We start from the raw sequence: 21,111 nt of genomic DNA, 5'->3' as shown, positions 1-21,111 counted from the left end.
AAATTTCTTCCTTATCTAATTTGCAGCTGAATTTTTCCAGAGATATCAAATTTCTTTTGAGCTTAATTATGCCCTCACTGTGTTGTCAAACTGCATTTAGCAAATGTTGTTTTAGGAATACCGTATTTCCCCATGTATAAGCACCCCCTTTGTATAAGCCACCCCCAATTTTTGGACTGTGAAGTTTTGAAAAAAATATTTTATTAGAGAAACAAGTTATGAAGAAAGAAAATTTACAAAGAAACAAAATTGACGTCTAGATCTACAACTTCGGTCATGGCCGAAAGCGGTGCGGGCGACGCTAGCAATCTACGCATCGGAACGAGAGTAGGAACAAGCATTCAGGCCGATGCCTAGCGTATGCATTTCTATCGCGTACTCGCACTCATGTAATCGTATCATCACGTACAATTTTACAAAAAGTATAGCATACTGCTGGAAAACCAGTTTATTCCTACTTTATTATTTTATGCATTTTTCACGTATAAAAAGTGTACCTGCTTTGTATATGCCACCCCCCTACTTTTTGGGCTTGAAAATTTTGGAAAAAAGGGGTGGCTTATACATGGGGAAATACGGTAGATGTATTTCATATAGACAAGGACTTCCATTAAAATGGTGCAATGAAATTCTAGACCCAAAATCTCTATAATGTGAAAAATAATCGTAAATATCTCTTACAAGGCAATCCTTTTTACAAAAATCCAAAATCCAGACTGAATGAAGTTTTATGTATTTCAGGTGGAGGTAAATACAAAGGTAGCACAAAAACGACATAGAATAGTTAAGCTAGAATTTCTCTTTAAATTTTTACTTGTCAAGCACAAACAGCCTTGTGATGATCTTTTTCAGAAAACAAGATGTACCTGGTCATGTAACAGTATCGAGAATGCTGTACCAGACTAGGTCACATTGTATATGCTAATTAACTTTTTAATACAATGAAATCCTTTGTTCTATTTGATTTTAGGACCTTATTCTTTGTACATAGCTGTAAATTGTTTCCAAACTATATCTGGAATCAAACCAAAATGATATTCTGCAGGTATCACTAGACTCTATTAGCTTGTTTTTCAAGAACATACATTCTTTTCCAGTTCGGTATTTGATTTATCTTAACCACTGTCTTAGTCATCCTATTTACTTCCTTTGAATAATTAATAGAACATTAGTCTTTTTATTACCCTGGGGAATTTCAACAGTGCTCAACATTGTTTAAAAGTCAAGCAAAGGCAGTTTTATAGCTTGCTTCCATCTAAACCTCTTTATTTGAAGGTTTTTTTGGATTCACTGGGAATCCATATAATTTACCAATTGAGTATAATTGGGACTGTTCACTGCATCAGTCAACAGTTTCAATTATATCAGATGTAATGGGGAGTTTAGCAAAAATTGAATAAATTATACATATTATAATGTCTGCTTCAAACTGCAGGAGAGTCACATTTTTGCCTACCAGCTTTGCTGCAAATATAACTCAAAAGCTAGTTTTTAATATCCAAGCCATTCTGGGTATTTCCCAAATGCTGACATCATAAGATTACACAGTCTTCAATTACAGGAATGCTTTAATCTGAGTTATGGAATGAAAAGTCAGCAGAGAATGAAAAGATAAAAATAAACAAGATTGCACAATTAATGGAAATATATCACAATGAAGTAGCAAGGAGTGCAATGACAGATGATATGAACCAAGCCAATGGCAAGGGATACAGCTGGTTTATTTCTTCCTTTAATGCAGCCAAGGAAAAGATGAACCAATTATCAGCATATTAACTCATATCCATATGGATATGTACAAATGTCTATTTTTATATATGGAACATGCCAAAAAGAAACAGCAATTAACAACAAAAATATTTTGACTTTTCACATATATTCTGTGCTTATAAAAACACATTCTATCAACTAGACTGGCCAGTAGACCAACTTTCTTAATGCCATAATTTAAGTTCTCTGTTAAATTATGTAAAGTTATATTTGGATAATCTTTAACTTTTCACTTCCACAATGGGCTACTATGCTGTGTCTACAACGTTTGCTCTATTGCAAGTGTTACTGTGAACCATTTCAGTTTTAGACAAAATAATCAAATGCATCTTTAAAAATCAGGACCGCAGTAGCTAGGGAGGGCAGGAATCCTTCCTTTCTTTCCTGCTATTTCAATTCATTGTCTCTGCTATTAGTAAGAGAAAGGCCTTGGTTGATATCAGTTGATGTTTTTCTCTATAGTTATTTATTGTCACTATGACTCTAGCAGCAGAGGTGAGTTGATCCTTTCATGCTGCAGTTCTAACAATCCCTGCAATGTCTAATGTGTTTACAGGACTGGCACAGTTTCTAAGGAAACATAGATTTCGTACTGTCATTGTTTCCTCTTCCTAGTATCACAAAAGCGGTTTGGCGTGCTTTATAGCTAGTAACTTTACAGATCATCCGTCCCAGGCAGTATCTGCCAGTCCTACCTAAAGAGGCAGAGACAGGAAATGTCTATTTTCTGTTGCTTTTCCAGCCTTTTGAAATAATCAGCTGCCCCATCGACATTTAGGAGATAAATTCTGCTGTGATTGCTGATGTCTTGGAACCAAATGGTAGGATGACGCAAAAGTTTCTGCAGATGATAAAAAAGGATCACCAGAGTTGCATTGTTTCAAATAAAACATTTGTTTTACTACACTTTCAAGACCATTGCAACCTATCCAAAGATAAACTAAGTTCAACCTTTGACCCAGCACATTTTGGGATGTAGAAATATTTTTGAACAGAACCCTTGGGTGGAAACAGCCTTAATACTGTTGAAATTCAACTCGTAACCTTCATATGGTTCTCCAATCTTTGTTTAATGCAAAAATAAAATTTTATTGTTTAAAAGAAGACTGTGAAATAATGCTTTAAAAATATTTGAAGTTTACTTAGTAGCTGAAGGAATCTTAAATAGACATCTCTTTACTGAATTGATATATACAAAATTTGGAACATACATATTATCTTAACATAATCTAATATTTAAACCAAAATTAAACAAATGTACATAATCGTTCCTAGAACATTCAAGCATTTTTCCTGACTTTCCAGATTATTTCTCAGATATAGGGATAAATGTTGCACTAGGGACCTTTCTGGCTATCATACAAATTTATACAATCAAAAACTTCTACAAGTATTTTATAACTGATCAATACATTCCAAAAAGCATGTATGGCACGGCCAAATACTACCCTGATGTTAGCCTATGTAAAAAAATTCATTCAGCTATTGCTATGACCATATGAAAAGATTATTTCATCAGTTTTGGATACAGATTGTCCTCGTTTAGCAACTGCTTCAGATAGCAACTGTTTACAAATACAACAGTAATAAATAGTAGTAAAAATATTTTTCAATCAATGCATGCACTTCTGCCCAAATTTCTGCACTTGACCATAATATACACCAGAATGAGGTTAATGCTTTGTTGCTACAGTACATGAGAGAATTCTATCAAAATGGCAGCAACCAGTGATATTTGTGAGGCCTCTCAGACATGTGGCTTATTTAATGTTTGTATCACTTAGCAGCTATTTCATTTGAATCAATTGTAGTTGCTAAACAAGGATTGCATGTAATGAGTTATAGCAAGATAACATTAATCTAATCTTTTGCTTGACAGCAGGAACAAAAAACATTGTGCCATTTAAAAGTGAGACTGTTACAGAATGGAATACACACCAGAAAGAAATTAAGGCAGTCAAAATCAAGGGGAAAACATCAACTGAATTCTGTGTGGGAACAAACATTTTGCCCAGCTCATCCATTCCAAAATAAACCAATACCACAAAGGCTGTGAAGGATTAAAAGCTGGGTTTCAAAAGGTAATCTAAATATGTGTCAGTAAGAGTTTCACAAAGCATAACAAAGTTTTTAAACAAATACCCCAAAATTTCACATTTTAAAATTTGAATGCCTACAACCTAACATTCAAAGGTAGTTAAAAAGTTGCTTGCTTCTGATGTTAGCATTTATATGCTTGCATCAAAAAAAGGCAAAACGCCTGCCTAAAGATTAAATGCTTTTCTTATAAAGAACATCAAATAAACCAGAGATCATCAGCAAATGTTCATTAAAAATCAAAGGACATTTGTTATAATAATTTGGTTTGATTTCTGACGTGCTTCTGCTTTTAGCTGTCATGGATTATTCTTTTTAAAATAAGTGTTAACTGATTTTGTGTGACACTAAAAGTATTTGTGATCCCAGGACAGTACTGGGCACCTTAAGCTGCCACCTGAAGCACCAGCCTCCTTTATTGAAAGATTTAAAACATTTAAAAATATATTTTATTTGTAGCCCTTTTTCAAAGGAATCAATCAGGTCCAATTTCCTAGACTCATTTTCTCCAGGCAGTAAATCCCTAATATTATAGCATGTGAAGTGAATCCATGTAGTGAAGAATCGCTCCCAAAGCCCAGCTGGTTTCAATATTGTTAATCTTCTGGGCCAGCTATAATGAAAAGAAAACATGATTAGAAGTCTTGGAAGTAGAGATGTTTCTGTGGGCTGTTTAAGACATCGTGATCTATATATTTCAAGAGACTGCAGTGCATAATAGCCTTCCATATAGTACACACATACCCAATTTATGTGTTGCCTTAGTTTTACTTAAGTACCGTTTGGAATCCATGAGCTCCCAAATTTTATAATATAGGGGGAAAAGAGGAAATAATATATCTTGGCTATAGTATTTGAAATGTATAAAATTGCAATAGCAATAGCACTTAGACTTATATACTGTTCCATAGTGCTTTATACTTACAGCACTCTCTGAGCAATTTACAATATCAGCACATGTTCATTTTACCAACCTTGGAAGGATGGAAGGCTGAGTCAACCTTGAGCCAGTCAGAATAGTGCATTCTAACTACTGTGCCACCACAGCTCCTAAAATCCTGAAATCTAAAATTGTGCAGGAAGTGCGTGGTGTACGTTTATGAAATGGAGCAGTCAAAATAAATTTTGTACACTTTAAAATCAGAAATTTTATTTTGCACATTTAAAACTATTGTACATGATTCAAGGTGGGATGCAATGTCTGAGGCATAGTTTCTCTCTTTCTGTGCCTCTTTAGAGTACTTTAGTCTGTCTCTCCCCCATGTCTACTTCTGATTTTTCAAAATCTTTCTCTAACTCAAAATGTTATCCCAAAATTCTAAAAGAATAAATATTTCCAAAGTTGAAACTTTATTATTTTTAAACAAACTGCCTTAATTTATGTTTGACAGATATTTGTGAAACAAAATTTTGGATATCCCCTTTCCTCTATTATTAGTACTTTCAATATTGATGTTATAATTCTACTCCAAATATTGACATTAAAAATTATTACCTTAAGAATGTGATTCTTTTGAAAGCCCAGTTCTTTCAACAGCAAACTGATGTAGGTAAGATCCATGCATAAGAAAGGATGCTTTCCTTGTTGAATTTCCATTGTTTTACAGGCTGGGTAATTAAAAAAAAACCCAAATGTTAAAAAGCAGACTTAAAGCTTTTTTGGAACTTGACTTAGTAAGAGAGCCTTGGACACTATACTGTGGCAGTGTTTTTTTTTTCCTTCTTTCCTTTTTTTATCTTCCCCCCTTAATAATCTATTTTTTTTTGCTGACATCTGTGACAGTGCCGTGTTAAATGGTTTTTCCTTTTTAATTTTTAATCTTTATTTTTTTAATCCTCACTACTTTGCTTTTTCTTTTTCCCTTTGGATTCCTTTTTACCTCAAAGTATATTGATCTACTTATTTTTATTTTTTCTTTATTTTCCTTTTTTTTGGATTTGGAACACTATTTTTATGATATTGTTTGGCTTTTTCCATATTGATTACTTGGATTAAGGTATTGAACCTGAGGATCTTTTTCTTTTCTTTTTTCTTATTATAATTTTTGCTTTTTTATGGTTTTCTTTTTAATCAACTGGATTTAATTGGAGGGGTATACAAGAACCTGAAGATTTTTCTTTCTCTTTGCTTCTGCCTTGTAAAAATGAGTAGAAGACCATCAATTACTGGTTCTTCAATACCAACTACAGCTTCTTCAACATCTGGAGGACAACGATCAACAGCAGTGATATCACAGCAGGAAGAGAAAGAGGTGACCTTATAGATGATTTGGCAAGGAGTTCAAGATATAAAGTTAAGAACAGAAAAAACAGATGATAAAGTTGAGAATATCCACCAGATGATGATGAAGTATGAAGAAAGAATCCAAAAAATTGAAGAAAGAGAGGAACAAAGGAATAAGAAGATTGGCGATATTGATAACAGATTGAACGTGATTGAACAGGACAAGAGTATGCTGAGATGGGAAATAGATAGATCTGAATTCTATCTTAGATTTCAAAATGTAGAGGAAGAAAAAGGAGAAAACTTGGCAGAAATAATGATAGAAATTCTGGCAGAAGCACTGGAAATAACTAAAGAGAAAATGATGGATGGAGTAGATGAAATTTTTCGAGTCTTTACAAGATATGCAGTGAGAAATAATCTACCAAGAGAAATACAGGTAAGATTTATGAAGAGGGCCATTAAATGCAAATATTACAGATAGCAAGAGAGAAAACAGTGAAATATAAAGGCGAGGAGATTGTGGTCTTGAAACAAGCACTTAGAAAAATAAGAGAGATGAGAAGAGAACATCAATTCCTGATTAAAATTCTTTTGAAGAAAGGTGTGAACTACAGATGGCTGATACCAGAAGGCCTTCAGTTTATATGGCAAGAGCAAAGACATAGAATTGATTCAATTGAGAAAGCAGAATTATTTTATGCAGAATATTTCAGAGACAAGGAAGATGAGAGGGAAAGACAAGAAGCAATACTCAAACTACAAGAGGTGTGCCTTGAAGTGATTCAACAAGAACAAGGAGCTGTAGGAGGCAATGGGGAACCTAAAGAACAATGAGAGGTGAGATCAACCAGAGCTGTTAACCCCTCCTATAAAGTATAAAACATGGAAGAGAAAAAATTGATTACAATTAATATAAATGGACTTAATTCTGCTATTAAAAGAAGGAAAATATTTCATAAATTAGAAAAATTGAAATTTTATATAATTTGCCTATAAGAAGTGCACATTAAAAAACAATATGAACAACTACTGGTACAGCCAAAATTAGGGGAAATATTTACTTCACTGACATGAGTTAAGAAAAGAGGAGTAGTCTTATACATTAAAGATACAATTCCAGCAAAACAAATTTACACGGACAATGATGGAAGAGTTTTGATAGTGGAGATAATAGACAATAATGTGAAATAAATTGCATAATTGCAATTTATGCTCCAAATGACAATCAAGAAGGATTTTATAAAAAAATTACACAGGACAATAATTGACTTAGAATATGACAATATATGTATGTTGGGGGACTTTAATGGAATAATTAACGAGAAGATGGACTATAAAACGCAGAAAACAATAAAACAAAACAGAAAGATCTTGCCAATATTTTTTTTTAAAATGACAGATGAACTAAACCTAAAGGACACTTGGAGAGAAAGAAATATTAAAAATAGACAATATACTTTTTATTCAAATAGACATTCATCATGGTCCAGAAGAGATATGATATGGATGTCAGCGGAATTGATTATTAACATACAGGAAATCGAGATAGAAACTGGTACCTGGGCAGACCACAATCCAATGACAATTAAGTGGAAAGGACAAAAAAAAAGATCTAGATGGATTTTAAATAATGCTTTATTAAAAGAAAAGGACTTCACACATAAAATGGAGAAAGAATTGGATTTCTTTTTCAAGGAGAACAGAACGGAAGATACATCAATACAAAACTTGTGGGATACAATGAAGGCTTATCTTAGGGGTTTGATAATAGACTATACAAAGATAAGAAACAAAAAGAAAAGACAAGTGTTGAAAATGTTAGAGGATGATTACAAGAGACTTGAGAAAGAACTTCAAAAATCACCATTAAAAAAAGATGTGAAAATACAAATGGACATAGTTAAACACAAAATGGGACTAATGGAAAAAGAGGAACTAGCACAGAAAATTAGAAATGCTAAGCAAAACTATTTTGAAGATGCAAATAAGCCAGGCAGATGGTTAGCATATAAACTGAAAAAGGAGAATGAATCAAGAAAAATAGCTTAATTGATAAATGACCAAGGGCAAGCCTGCTATGGAAATACAGAGAAGAAAAAAATTGTACACAACTTTTATCGGAAGTTATATGAACAAGAGATAATAGAGGAAGGGAAGATTAAACAATATCTACAGAAAGCGAATTTGCCTCAGATACCAAAAGATATTGAAACGATGTTAGAGGGAAACATAACGATGATGGAACTAACGGAAGCAATTAAAAAAACACAATAATGGAAAAGCACCGGGCTCGGACAGATTGCCAGCTGAATTTTATAAGATATTCCATGAGCAGTTGAACCTTTTGCTTCTGGAAGTTATGAAGTTATGTTAAAAAAGAGGACACCTAAATCATGGTCAGAAGCATATATTACACTTGTGCCAAAGGAGGAAGCGGACCCGCAACTAATTAAGAAGTATCAACCCATTTCCTTATTGAACTCAGACTATAAAATTTTTGCTTCAGTAATGGCAGAAAGACTCAAATAATATTTAAATAATTTTATTCACCCCGATCAAAATGGATTTCTACCAAAGAGACATATTAAAGACAATATGAGAACTATCCTGGACACATTGGAATATACTACAAGGCACATCCTGAAAAACAAATGGCCTTGATATTCTTAGATGCAGAAAGCTTTTGATAATGTACATTGGTGATTTATGGTATTACAATTGGAACAGATGGGCTTTGGTAAGAAATTTATTCAAGCCATAGAAGCTATATATCATGATCAAACAGCAAAGGTAATGATTAATGGGAAATTAACAGACTCTATTGCTATAAAGAAAGGTACAAGACAAGGTTGGCTGCTGTCACCTCTGTTGTTTGTGTTAATATTAGAAGTGCTAACTAGAGATATAAGAGAAACGAAAGAAATAAAAGGAATGAAAATTAAGAAAGAAGAATACAAATTACAAGCATTTGCAGATGGCCTGGTTTTTATATTAGAAGACCCACTGGCAATAGCGACTAGGTTGATAGAAAAGACAGAGGAATATGGAATGGTAGCTGGTTTAAAAATAAATAAAGATAAAACAAAGATTCTGACAAAGAATATGCAAGTAAAACAGAGGGAAGAATTGGCGGAAGTCCTGGAAATCCAGTTCACAAATAAGGTTAAATACCTGGGAACACATTTGACAGCAAGATGTGGCACACTTAAAGAGAATAATTATAATAAACTCAAGCAACAGATTGTGACAGACTTGGCAAAATGGAAAACCTTACAATTATCATTAATAGGGAGAATATCAACAATGAAAATGAATATTCTACCAAGAATTTTTTATTTGTTCCAGACAATTCCAATTAGATTAGGGAAAGAGTATTTTGATGAATTGAATAAAATAGTGCTGAAATATATCTGGCAGGGGAAAAAAGCAAGAATAAAATTAAAGTTATTACAAGATGCTAGAATAAGAGGCGGGTTCGGTCTGCCAAATTGGGAGTTATATTATCAAGCGACAACTCTGATGTGGGTCAAGGAATGGATTACATTGAGAAATACTAGATTATTGACACTTGAAGGACATGATATGTTGTTGGGTTGGCATGCTTTCCTATGGTACAAGGGCACTAAAACACATGGATATTTTAGAAGACACTATATACGAGAGGCTTTATTATTAAATTGGGAGAAGATTAAAAGGCAACACTATTTGAAAATTCCAGCCTGGCTCTCAACTATAGAAGCATTTTTATATCCAGTGATATATAAAATGGAACAAACAATTAGGTATGGTGAAATTATGAATGAAAAGGGTGAACTTAAATCTATGCAAGAACTGGAGCAACGAAGTATAAGAATGAATTGGTTTTCATATGCGCAAATACATTCTAGATATGATAAAGATCTCAAAACAGAAGGTTTTTATGATAAATTAACTGCCTTAAATTTTAATAGGTACTGATGAAAAGGTGATTAAGAAATTATACGGATATTTATTAGAGGTTAAATCAGAAGAACAAGTTAAAGAAACAATGATTGCATGGGGGAAAAATTTTGGATACAGCATTGACCTAGAGATGGCAAAAACTATGGTCTCAAAATTATAAAATGACAATGTCAACTACATATAAAGAAAATTTGTATAAGATGTTTTACAGGTGGCATCTTCCCCCAACGAGAATAGCAAGAATGTTTAAGAATAAATCCGAAAAATGTTGGAAATGTCATCAGATACCTGGCTCATTTTACCATATGTGGTGGACATGCACAGAGGCGAAAAAATATTGGACTACAATCCACACATGGTTGGAAAAAATGACAAAAGGTCATATTGATTTTAAACCAGAGATATTTTTATTGGGTATTATACCAGAGATATACAGTAGAGAACTGATATATTTGATTGTGAATGTACTAACAGCAGCTAGAATTGTATTTGCAAAAAATTGGAAAAATGAGAAAATACCAACACAGGAGGAAGTTATTGAGAAAATAGTGGAATGTGCTGAAATGAGTAAATTTGACATTTGAAATTAGAGAACAAGAAGAAAAACAATATTATCAGATATGGGATTTATTTTATCAACAGTTAGAAAAAAAAGTGTGGAAATGATATATTTTATAGATAATTTTACAATATAAAAATAATAGAATTTAAGAGAAATTGATATATGAATGTATTTTTATTAGATGAAGTGGCAATGGAAGTTACATTACATATTGGTTTAAAATGTTGAATATCTTATATGAAGTGGTGGAACAAATAGTTATTGTCAAATGAAAGAACCATAATGATAATAATACTTATATATATATATACATAAAATGGAAAATATGAGAATTTATGTGACTTGTGAAAGAGGACTATGAACACATAGCACAAAAGAATTGCAACCAGTCGACACACTGTATGTAATTGAAAAATGGTTTTATGTTTTTATATATTGTTTTGTCTGTGTTTGTTTAGAAAAATAAAAACCTTTTTTTAAAAAAGCAGACTGTTGCTAGAACTACTGCCATATGAACACTTTCCTCTGGATAGTAAAGAGCCTTTGTTGGATTGTATTTTATAAAACTTCCTTAGATCTTGAGGCATGCAAATAACAGTACTTACCTGTCTTTGCTGCACTTTCAAACTTCCTGACTGGTAGGATCCCTCCTTTTTTTTTATCTAAAGGAAGAGAGGAGGAAAAACAGTTCTGCAGTCCTAGAACACAGAGTGCAGTATTGGCAAAACAGATGCCACTCTAAATGATTACTAAATGGTTAAGTAGACAGTGGTGTGTGCATTTCAAGCACAGATCTTTAGGTTTAGTGCTCATTAAAATAAGAACGTGTCTTATTTTTACATTCAACAGGAAAAAATGCACTGCAATATTCAGAGTTACCAAAATGAATAGACATTCAATTGGAATCTTTTTGTACTTAAGATTTCTAGGTTCTGATAAAGGTTTCTACAAATTATTTCACTAAACCAGTAAATAAAATAACAATGCAAATACCACATTAAAGAATAAGCATAATCTTGGGAAGTTTCCAGTGAGCCATTATGATAAATTGACATTCCTGTAGAATAGCAGAACACATTGCAGCTGAAATTGTACCTGAATGCAGGATTTGGGCTGCTGAAATCTGAGATCCCAAGATTACCCATATGTATTCTGTACACGTTTTTTTTTTTTGCAAGCAGTTGGCAGAAACTGCATTTTTGTGGTTGGCTTGTCATCAGCTAGGCAGCATGGATTCATGCTTGAAGTTTCTAATGTTGCCTATATGGGCTTTAAGTTTGACCAAGGTTTATCTTGATCTTTTTAAAGATTGAGAACCTAAAAGCTGGGAAGTTTTATATAGTATATCTCCTTTAACTATTTCCCCCCCCCCCCCAAAAAAATTATGAGTTAAAGATTTGTACTTTGTGAAATATACAGCAAAAAGATGATCACTGTTGGCTCTAGAACGTTTTAAAATGTATTAAAGGCTTAGATGACCTTTAGATTTTATTTATTTATTTATTTATTTAATTTATATCTAGAATGTAAGTTATTCCAATCAGTTTTGTATTGTATTGAAGATAAGCATTCCCTACATCTAGGGATGTAGATGTAGGGAATGCTTATCTATATTCAACTGGCTTGCTACTCAGAATATCATAGGGTAGCTGATCAAACTTTTTGCTGATCAACATATATTATGTTCATAGAATTCTTAAGCTTGCTCTGAGAAATATACACTTATTTGTCATCACTCTTGCACAATACTCTCCCAGGAAGAGTATGGATGGACGGACAGGAAGACTGCCCAAAGTTAAGAAAGCATTCATTTACTGACAATATTTTCAGCACCTGTTTCTGATAACACCTGACTTCTAACAGGAAATGATTTTAAACTGTCTTGAAAAACTAAAATTGTAAAACATGTCTTATGTGCATTGTAATTAATAACTAGCAATTGATACATAATGTAATTTTAATAATTTAGGATGCTATACTATACCTCCAAGCTGGAAGCACTTTCTTTGGGGAAAGGATTAGCCAGTGACATCACCATTGCCTGGGGGACGCCCAGTTGTAGGTTTAAGTCCCTGTTAATGAGCTCACCAAAGTGGTACCTGTTTATCTACTTGTATTAGCAGTTTCAAACTGCTAAGTTGGCAGGAGCTAGAACAAATGACAGGAGCTCACTCCATCACATAACAGTACTTGGGCTTTGAACACGTGTTTGCAAATTGTCAACCCAGCATCCTAATCATGTGAACCACTTCGTTCCATATAATCTAGGATAGGTGACTTTTCAATTATGATAACCTGGCATTTGAGCAAACTAACACAGAAATCCTATCCTTGCAGATTTTTCCCTCAAGAATCGATTTGTCATGGGAAAAGCCTGAGTATTCTTAAGGACTGAATGCCAGAATAAACTGACAGCAGTGTGAGGAAACAATGCCAGTCTTATTTGCATTGTAAAACTGAAACATTAAGCTTTCCTCTGTGAATTTATTAGTTCCTCTAAAATAATCCTCTGAGAGTTCATTCAACTTTATTTTCAATGGCTTCCTTTCATCTATTGATACACTCAAGGCCTTACCAAAGGTTCATATGTAGGCTATGCCATGATATATGTGAATGCACCATAGCCACCTATCTTTAGCTTGGAAAGATGTATTTATCTGCTTGCAATTCTGTAGGCTGATACAAACACACACGTAATATGGTGATTGTGGGGGATTTCATAACACCAGTGATATACTTATAAGAAATGAATCTTTAGTTTATTTATCTTTGACTTTGTGAATATCAAATATATCCAAAGTCTTTAGAACCTCAAAATCTAGTTTCTGAGATCCAACTTTTCTATGATACTCAAATTTATTTTCTCTCTCTCCCCCCCGCCCTCTCCCTCTCCCTTCCTCTTTACACCATCCTTGTAAGCCATAATGGGCAAAATTCTGCCTTTCAATACTGTAGGCTTCAACCTGTAACCATAACCTCCATGTAGTCTTTTGGGTACAGAAAGGCTCAAGAATTCATGACTTCCATGGGTTTGTCCCAAGTACTGCTTGGCTTACTGTATTCATTGGCCATCCTTTGGACCAGTTATGGGATTATCTGGATATTGAAAAAATTATATCTGGTGTTCTGCCACGGTGAAATCATTTCCTATTTCAGATTAAACAAAGTGCTATCCGGAGCAAATGGACTCAGTACATATATATTATTTTCTACTGAAGATGTGTTACAACAGACTGTCCCAGATACATATGGAGGAATTCTGGTGGACACTTGGAAATTTCCTAATAATCTGGTAGGCAGTACCATTTATTGCCTGATCCATTTGACATGCTGCCTATTGTAGCTTTAGAATATTACTTTAATCTCACCAATATTTTACTAGTAAATAAGGATTTGGGGTTAATTAAAATGACTGATATTTAACCTTTGTCCAGCACGTATGAGAAGAATCTCTGAAGGCAGAGAGAAAGAAACAAGTTAGATTCTTCTTGCTCCCTTGCTTTGGCCAATTAGAATCAATGCCCTGTGGAACTCCTTGTTATTGTATTTGGTGAACTAAATCCAACTTTCTGATATGAGATTCACACTGTCTTTATTGCTTGATTGCTAAATTACCTATTAAACCAGCATCAACTGCCAACTCATAATAGTAGGAAAAAGCATAGAAATTCAAGTCCTTTATTTTGGCTGTCTCATGAATTTTCTTGTTCAGCACTTTTGATATTTCATTACGACATGATTCAAAAAGTGGCCTTCCTAAAAGAAAAAGGGAAAAAAGGAGAAAGGACTATAATGGAATTCATATATTGAGATTTATTATTTTTCAATATCTTTAGCAAATAGTTATTAATCAGCATCAAGTTAGAAATAAGCAAAGATGCAGGGTTATTAACATTGTATAATGAGAAGGATGGCATGTGGAAATAGTATGTAATTGTTTAAGCACTGGCAGAACAGTTAGGCTCTGAAGCACCATTCCAAGAGAGGTTCTGTGAATTAACGGAGACTTTTCCTTTTAATATAGACCTTCAGTATATTATGGCACATTTTATATTTTTACACTTTTTGAAATCTGTTGAGTTTTGTGACTCTGATTTATACTTGTCCTTTGTTACATCAGTGCATTATACTTTGTTCTAAACCAGCAGTCGCCAACCAGTGGGCTATGAGAAAATTTTGGTGGGCTGCAGAGAAATCTCACCCCAGAGCACCCCCCAAAGCAATTAATCCAGGCTGCGCAGAAACACAAGGTTGTGCCGCCCAAATGGCCCGCAGGAACCCTCCCCGCCCACTCGCTCCTTACCCGGCAACTTTGCCTGCTAAATTGCTATTTTTCCTTTTTCCGACCATCAGCTATTCTGCTGTGCCGGGAGATTTAGATTAGCTAGGAAGCAGGAAATGGTTGGATTTCTTGCTTTCTAGCTAGTCTTTAGATCTTCAGCTCTGCTTTTAAGCACAGCCGAACCTCCCTTAGGACTGAAGGTTCTATTATTCAGTGCAGACTCTCGGCAAGCAAATTTGAGAGACTGAGCTAGCCGATGGTAGATAGAATCTGTGATTCTGTGAGCAACTCAATCTGCCTGCCTGCTTTGCCTGATTTGGGGTAAAAGTTGCTCTTTTTTTCTAAAAAAAATCAATATTTATGTAAATATTTATAATATTTATATTTAATTTATAATATTTACATAGAAGCAATGCCTGGCCTGTCACATGGTCACCAAGCTACACCCACAAATTAGGCCATGCCCACAGAACCAGTTAGTGGTCCCTGGGATTTAAAATTATGAGTTTGGTGGTCCCTGAGGTCCAAAAGGTTGGCGACCCCTGTTCTAAACTGCCTAGAAAGAAATATTTTAACTGTAATTATGAGCTGTCTAGAAGGAATAAAATGCTTCCAACTCTACTTATTCCTGCACTCAATCCTAAAACTGATGTATTTTGGAAAAATGCCTGATTGCTGGGACCACATTTGGAAAGGAGAAGATAGGGAAAAACTCTATACTCATTCTTACTCATTACTGCAAAAATGTGGTAAAACTGGCGCATGTGGGCAGAATATTATATATGCACTCCTCTATTTAGAGGAAGAATGTGTACAAATGTAGTTACAATTTCTATTCAAAAGACCCATTTACAAAAGTCAAGTATCTTTGTAAAGATAAAGAGTGACCAGGTACCTGTTTTCTGCCCTTTAACTTTGTACAGTATCTTTGCATGTTCCCATTCACCTTGATAATTTAGTGATAAGCAGGGACTTGTTAGTTCTTCGCCTTCTTTCGCTGTTAGGGAAAAATATAGACCGAGTGAGTCTGCTTGAGATACAGCAATTATTTTGAATAGGCAAACAATTTTCCCACCCCCATTATTCCCAAGATAATGTTTTCTATTTGATATTTGAATGTTTAGTACCGCTATAAATCAGACATAAATTCAGGGTAATAAGCAAAGCTAACGTACCCAATTCTCCAAAGATGGAATGAAAGGTAAACTCTCCTTTGAATCAAGCTCAGTTCTGAGTGACAACAGCACAGAGGAGGTTGCTATTGCCTTCTTGCACAGTGGACTTAATTTTCCAGTCTAGACTGCAGCACATTTCCTATTGTTGACATTACCAACAGACTTCCAGATACATATTTAAAGCCTCAGGGTCCTGATAGTTAAGACCAGGTCTGTTTGCAATAATACCATCTTCATCCATGACTTGGTACTGAATCAGGCAACAGACCTGTCGCGTTAGTGAAACTTGGATGCATGAAGTGACAATGTAGTCTGGTCAGAGACCTGCCATTCCAGATTTCAAACCTCCATTTACTTTGATATCAGGGTGGGAGAGGAGGGATGCTTCTGATAATTAGAAATACCTTACTGGTGGTCAGGGGTTCTACGTTGTAGATACATCTGTGTGAGTAGGTCTATGTTAGGCTAGGTTGTAGAGACATGCTTGGGAATAAGGATTTGATTGGAACAGAACACATTAAAGCTGAAGTCAAGTAAGATGTTGGTAATGTCAACAATAGGAAATGTGCTGCAGTCTGGACTGGAAAATTAAATCCACTGTGGAAGAAGGCAATAGCAATGTCTTCTGTGCTGTTGTCAAAAGAACTACATATATGTGTATGAAATCACTCAGAATTGAGCTTGGTGGTGCAGTGGTTAAAGTGCAGTACTGCAGGCTACTTCTGCTGCCTGCTGCCTGCCTGCAATTTGGCAGTTCAAATCTCACCAGACTCAAGGTTGATTCAGCCTTCCATCCTTCCAAGGATGGTAAAATGAGGACCCAGATTGTTGGGGGCAATATGCTGACTCTGTAAACTGCTTAGAGAGGGCGATAAAGCACTGTGAAGTGGTATATAAGTCTAAGTGCTATTGCTATTGTTTGTGCACCAAGTTTTCTTTCAACACCAGTGTTACCACTGGATGAGTAGGAGTTACCCATGAAAGAGCAGGTTTGCAAACCGGGGACCTTTAGGCTCATGGCTCCTGTTATAACGGTAGATAAAAGGTATGCTAAAGAGCGTTGCCCATCTGCAACAACTGCAGCTATGATAATTCTACTTGATGCAGAAGGACCTACTTATAAGTTCTCATTGTCATCTGGACTCACTATTATAATGTGTTTTACCCATGCTTGCTCTTAAAAAACTATTCAGAAATTTCTATTGACCAGAATGTGACACCCTACATATTTCCTTCTTTCTGGCAATGAGGACATACGACACCAATTTTGTGGGCTCTACAATGGTTACCATTACCTTTATAAATACAATATTACGTGCTGGTTTCTTAAAGCCCTTCAAGGCTTGGCACTGGGTATGTACAGGACTGCCTGCATCAAAATCAGCCTCACCACATCTTATAAGGAAGCACTGCTAGTTTTCCTGCACTTCTAGGAAGTGAAGGAAGCCCAGGTTAAGCAGTACTCTTTTTGTACAGCAGCACTGCTGTTTCAGAATGGTCTTGGCAATCAGATAGACATTCTGATCACCCAATAGTAACCAGATCTCACTTCACTTAGCCTTTTCAAGATTAACCAAGGTTGATGTTCAGAGTCTGTTTTCTGACTAGACACATGGTTATTTCAACTGAGTTTTATCCGTTTTAATTATCTTTAAATTATGTTTTACTTGTGCATTTCTTCTAACACTTTGAAAGAAAAGAGAAAGAAACTAATAGATTTTAAGTGAGTAGTATTATTAATATGTCACTATCTACTTGGAAAAGTGAATATTAAAAAAAGCAATTTGGGATTCCTGTACATCATTCAAATCATATATAATACTTACAGGTTTGTCCTTCAACTCCTCCTAAAATTGCCAGTCTTGCTGACATTAATCCAAATCCCAAGTAACTAGACAAATTGAGAGAAGCAATTTTGATAAAGACTAGATTATTTTTTTGTTTAACAGTACTTTCTTTGTTTAACAGTAGAGCTAGTATATCTATTAGTGATTGACTTTAAACAACAGATACAGAATACACTGGGTTTTACAGCTGCTGAAATGATGAAACAATAAAAAAAAACCTGAAGTCACTTTATTGCAGACTATAAGACTATAAATACCACATGTACAAGAAAGGATATTTTGAATATGGCAGTTCTATTGCTAATTTGCACCTTGAAGTTATTTTAATACTTTTAATGATAATTAAATGCTGATATGGTTATTTTCTTTTAAATTTCATTTCATAGACTGATATACACTTAATTTGCTTTCATACACTATACATTTTAAATAGTTAGATAGACCAAAGAGGTGAAATGCAGGCCTTTTAAAAATGAACCTCGCCACTTAATAATCAAGTTACTTCATGGTTCATCAAAAGCAAGATGAAATGTATTCATGAACAGTCAAAGTAAATATATTGTAGTCGTTATAATAATTAAAAAGAATTATATTTTATGGAATTCTAAGGTCAATGTTTAAGTAGCATTTTATTATAAAATGGCTATTTTTATAACTAGCCACCGTATGGCCATGTGATAAATTTAAAATGCCCATAATCTGTTTTATTCCCCAAAAGATTGTACTTGAAGGAAAGAAAAGGTATTTTTTAAAAGTATGTGAAGTATATTACAAATATTTAACATATCAATGTGATCGGTACCTTTCTCCAAATTTATATTTTAATTTTCTAGTTCCTGGAACTTCTGGCTTATAGGTAATGGTCTGAAAAATCTGATCTATATAGTTGCCCAGCCAATCTAAATTGCTCAGACTTTTCAAGGAAACAGTGTCAGAAGTGTAGGCTATAAAATATCCTCTGGTTTTCTGTGTATGGGAGTCAAATGATTTATTGGCCTGTTGCTACTCTAGAATGTGTTTGAGGTAGATTCTTAGAGCCTTGTATATATTTAGTCTGTGCCAACTCCATTCTTGTAATAATCTAGACAAAAATCAGGCAGGACAATGTTTCTGATTAAATTTATAATTTTAATTTTGAAACGACCATATCTTAGATCCTGCGTAATTGAGAGCACCTCTATTTCTCCCCTAACGAAGTTTAGGACTATCAAAAAGAAACATACTGTTTGACCAGAGGTGCCTAAATGTTTGCATGCAACTATGTATTAGATATTTTTATAAATAATCAATTACTATGAACATTTAACAATCTTTAAAAAAAAACAATTTACTGCACTATATGAAAAAGCTTTCTGACAACTAACCTGTGTGAATTCAGTTTATATGTAGTATTAAACAAGTTAAATGAAATGATGTGTTCAGCAGTTGAATTCTCTGCAGATGTCTGTAAAGAGAGAGAAAATACTTGATATTCCATGAAAAGAAAATAGAGCAATGTTGTTGGAGAGCTGCTAAAAAGCTATATTTCTTAAAATTATGTGTTACATTTTTATGCATCATGGTCAGATAACAAGTAGAAAGATCCAAGGTTGGATATTTCACTAAACAGACCAGAGGATGATCTTCCAGTTTATATGTTACGTTTCCCGATTAAACCAGTAAGCTAGAATCTTACAGATATTCGTATCTATGAAAATTATGTGACTTATGTCACTTAACTATAGTGGCATCCTATAAGACAACTAAATTAAATTAATTGTAACCTACATTCATATCAACTCTGTCAGAGTTATGCAAAATACAGATAAGGAATAAGAAATAGGAAGTCAAATAAATTAAAGGCATAAAAGGAATTTGATTAAAATTATTTTTCACCATTCATTGTATCTCCCATATCTTTCAAACCATTCTTGCTTCCAGTATGTCCATGTATTGTTTAATATGTTGCCATTTGTTCTTTAACCTCTTCCTTCTTTCTTTTTGAAGCCTCATCAGCCATCCAAGCACAGCTTTCTATTTTCCCCTTTTTTGTGACTTGTTCAGCCCTTCTTCTGGTCCAACTTTCAACCTTTATATTCAAAACTTATTCGTGAGCTCCCATTCATTTTTTTCAATTAAATAAAATAGGCAGATGCATACTCTTATACAGAGCTATTTCCTCTAATAGACTATTATCACATTTTAAAAGGCATTAAGATCTCCTTCACAAAGTATTCTGGGCGGCGCACAAATAAAATATTAAAACATAAAAACAGTATATAATATTTTAAAAGGGCAAGGAATTAAAAACCAGTGTTAAGGCTAATTAAAAGGGGAGAGGAGGGGAGGACTTTCAGGGCGCTAACCAGGCCCACTGTTGCTCCTCTGTCAGCCCCAAGCAAAGTTGCAGAGCCATGTTCTTACCCTTTTCCAAAAGGCCAGGAGAGTGGGGCCTGCCTTATCTCTGAGGGAAGAATGTTACACAGGTCAGGGACAATGGCAGACAAAGCACTTTTCCTGGACCTTTCCAGTTGGAATTATTTAACTGACGAGGCCCATTATATACTTTTCCTGCTTGACTGGATGGGATGGGCCGATGTGGCCCCATGCCATGTAAGGCTTTCAGGGTCATAACCCAAAACTTGAATTGGACCTGGGAGCAAAATGGCACCCAATGCAGTTTGTGCAGTAAAAGGATGACATGGGCCCTTCTATGTTTACCCTCATAGCCACATACTGTATCAGCTGAAGTTCTGGATACTTTTCAAGGATATCCTGAAGACACTACCTAGTAGAAATGTTTGTCAGCCCTTGGTGGCCAGGAACTTCTAGGGATCAAAAGCAATGCTGCCAGAAAAGGCATTAGAAATGTGCTGCCTGGCAGAATTTTTCCAGCTTTATACTTGCTATATACTGTGAATGAATGAATGAATGAAATTCTATAATACTACAATTTTTGTTAGCTCCTAAGATCTGCTGGCATACTTATAGAGCTGTATCAGACCTAGAACAATGTATTGGAAAGATTACTTGGATAATACCTAAACTATACAGTTTTGGATTTTAGGTAATATCCATAGCCATTTATATAGCCAGTATTAACTTTGCACAATTCTCTTCAATAATGGAAGTCATATATCTAAAAGCAATAGTTGCTGGCAAACTTCCTCCTCTTGAATAGAAAAACCTACTAGCATTAAATGTCAACAGTGGAGAGTTAATTAAATTCC

General features: G+C 34.5%; 1 protein-coding gene across 2 annotated transcripts in view; it reads right to left on the bottom strand.

Annotated features, from left to right (window-relative positions):
- Positions 1-2,890: 2,890 nt before the first annotated feature.
- The window catches only part of ENTPD6 (ectonucleoside triphosphate diphosphohydrolase 6), a 31,141-nt gene continuing 12,920 nt past the window's right edge, over positions 2,891-21,111 (bottom strand). For both annotated transcript variants that reach the window (XM_026695979.2, XM_087931153.1), the window contains exons 9-15: positions 19,267-19,346; positions 17,882-17,946; positions 15,776-15,877; positions 14,214-14,354; positions 11,204-11,260; positions 5,363-5,475; positions 2,891-4,480 (exon numbers count right to left, since the gene is read on the bottom strand). In XM_026695979.2, the coding sequence (XP_026551764.1) occupies positions 4,397-4,480; positions 5,363-5,475; positions 11,204-11,260; positions 14,214-14,354; positions 15,776-15,877; positions 17,882-17,946; positions 19,267-19,346 (642 nt within the window). In that variant the 3' untranslated portion in view covers positions 2,891-4,396. The remainder of the gene's footprint in view (positions 4,481-5,362; positions 5,476-11,203; positions 11,261-14,213; positions 14,355-15,775; positions 15,878-17,881; positions 17,947-19,266; positions 19,347-21,111) is intronic.

The sequence above is a fragment of the Pseudonaja textilis genome, chromosome 1 (assembly GCF_049901715.1).
Source record: "Pseudonaja textilis isolate UNSWEBS1 chromosome 1, rPseTex1.2, whole genome shotgun sequence".
Taxonomy (NCBI): Eukaryota; Metazoa; Chordata; class Lepidosauria; order Squamata; family Elapidae; genus Pseudonaja; species Pseudonaja textilis.
The sequence above is the reverse complement of the archived record's forward strand: the minus strand, read 5'-3'. Positions and strand labels throughout refer to the sequence as shown.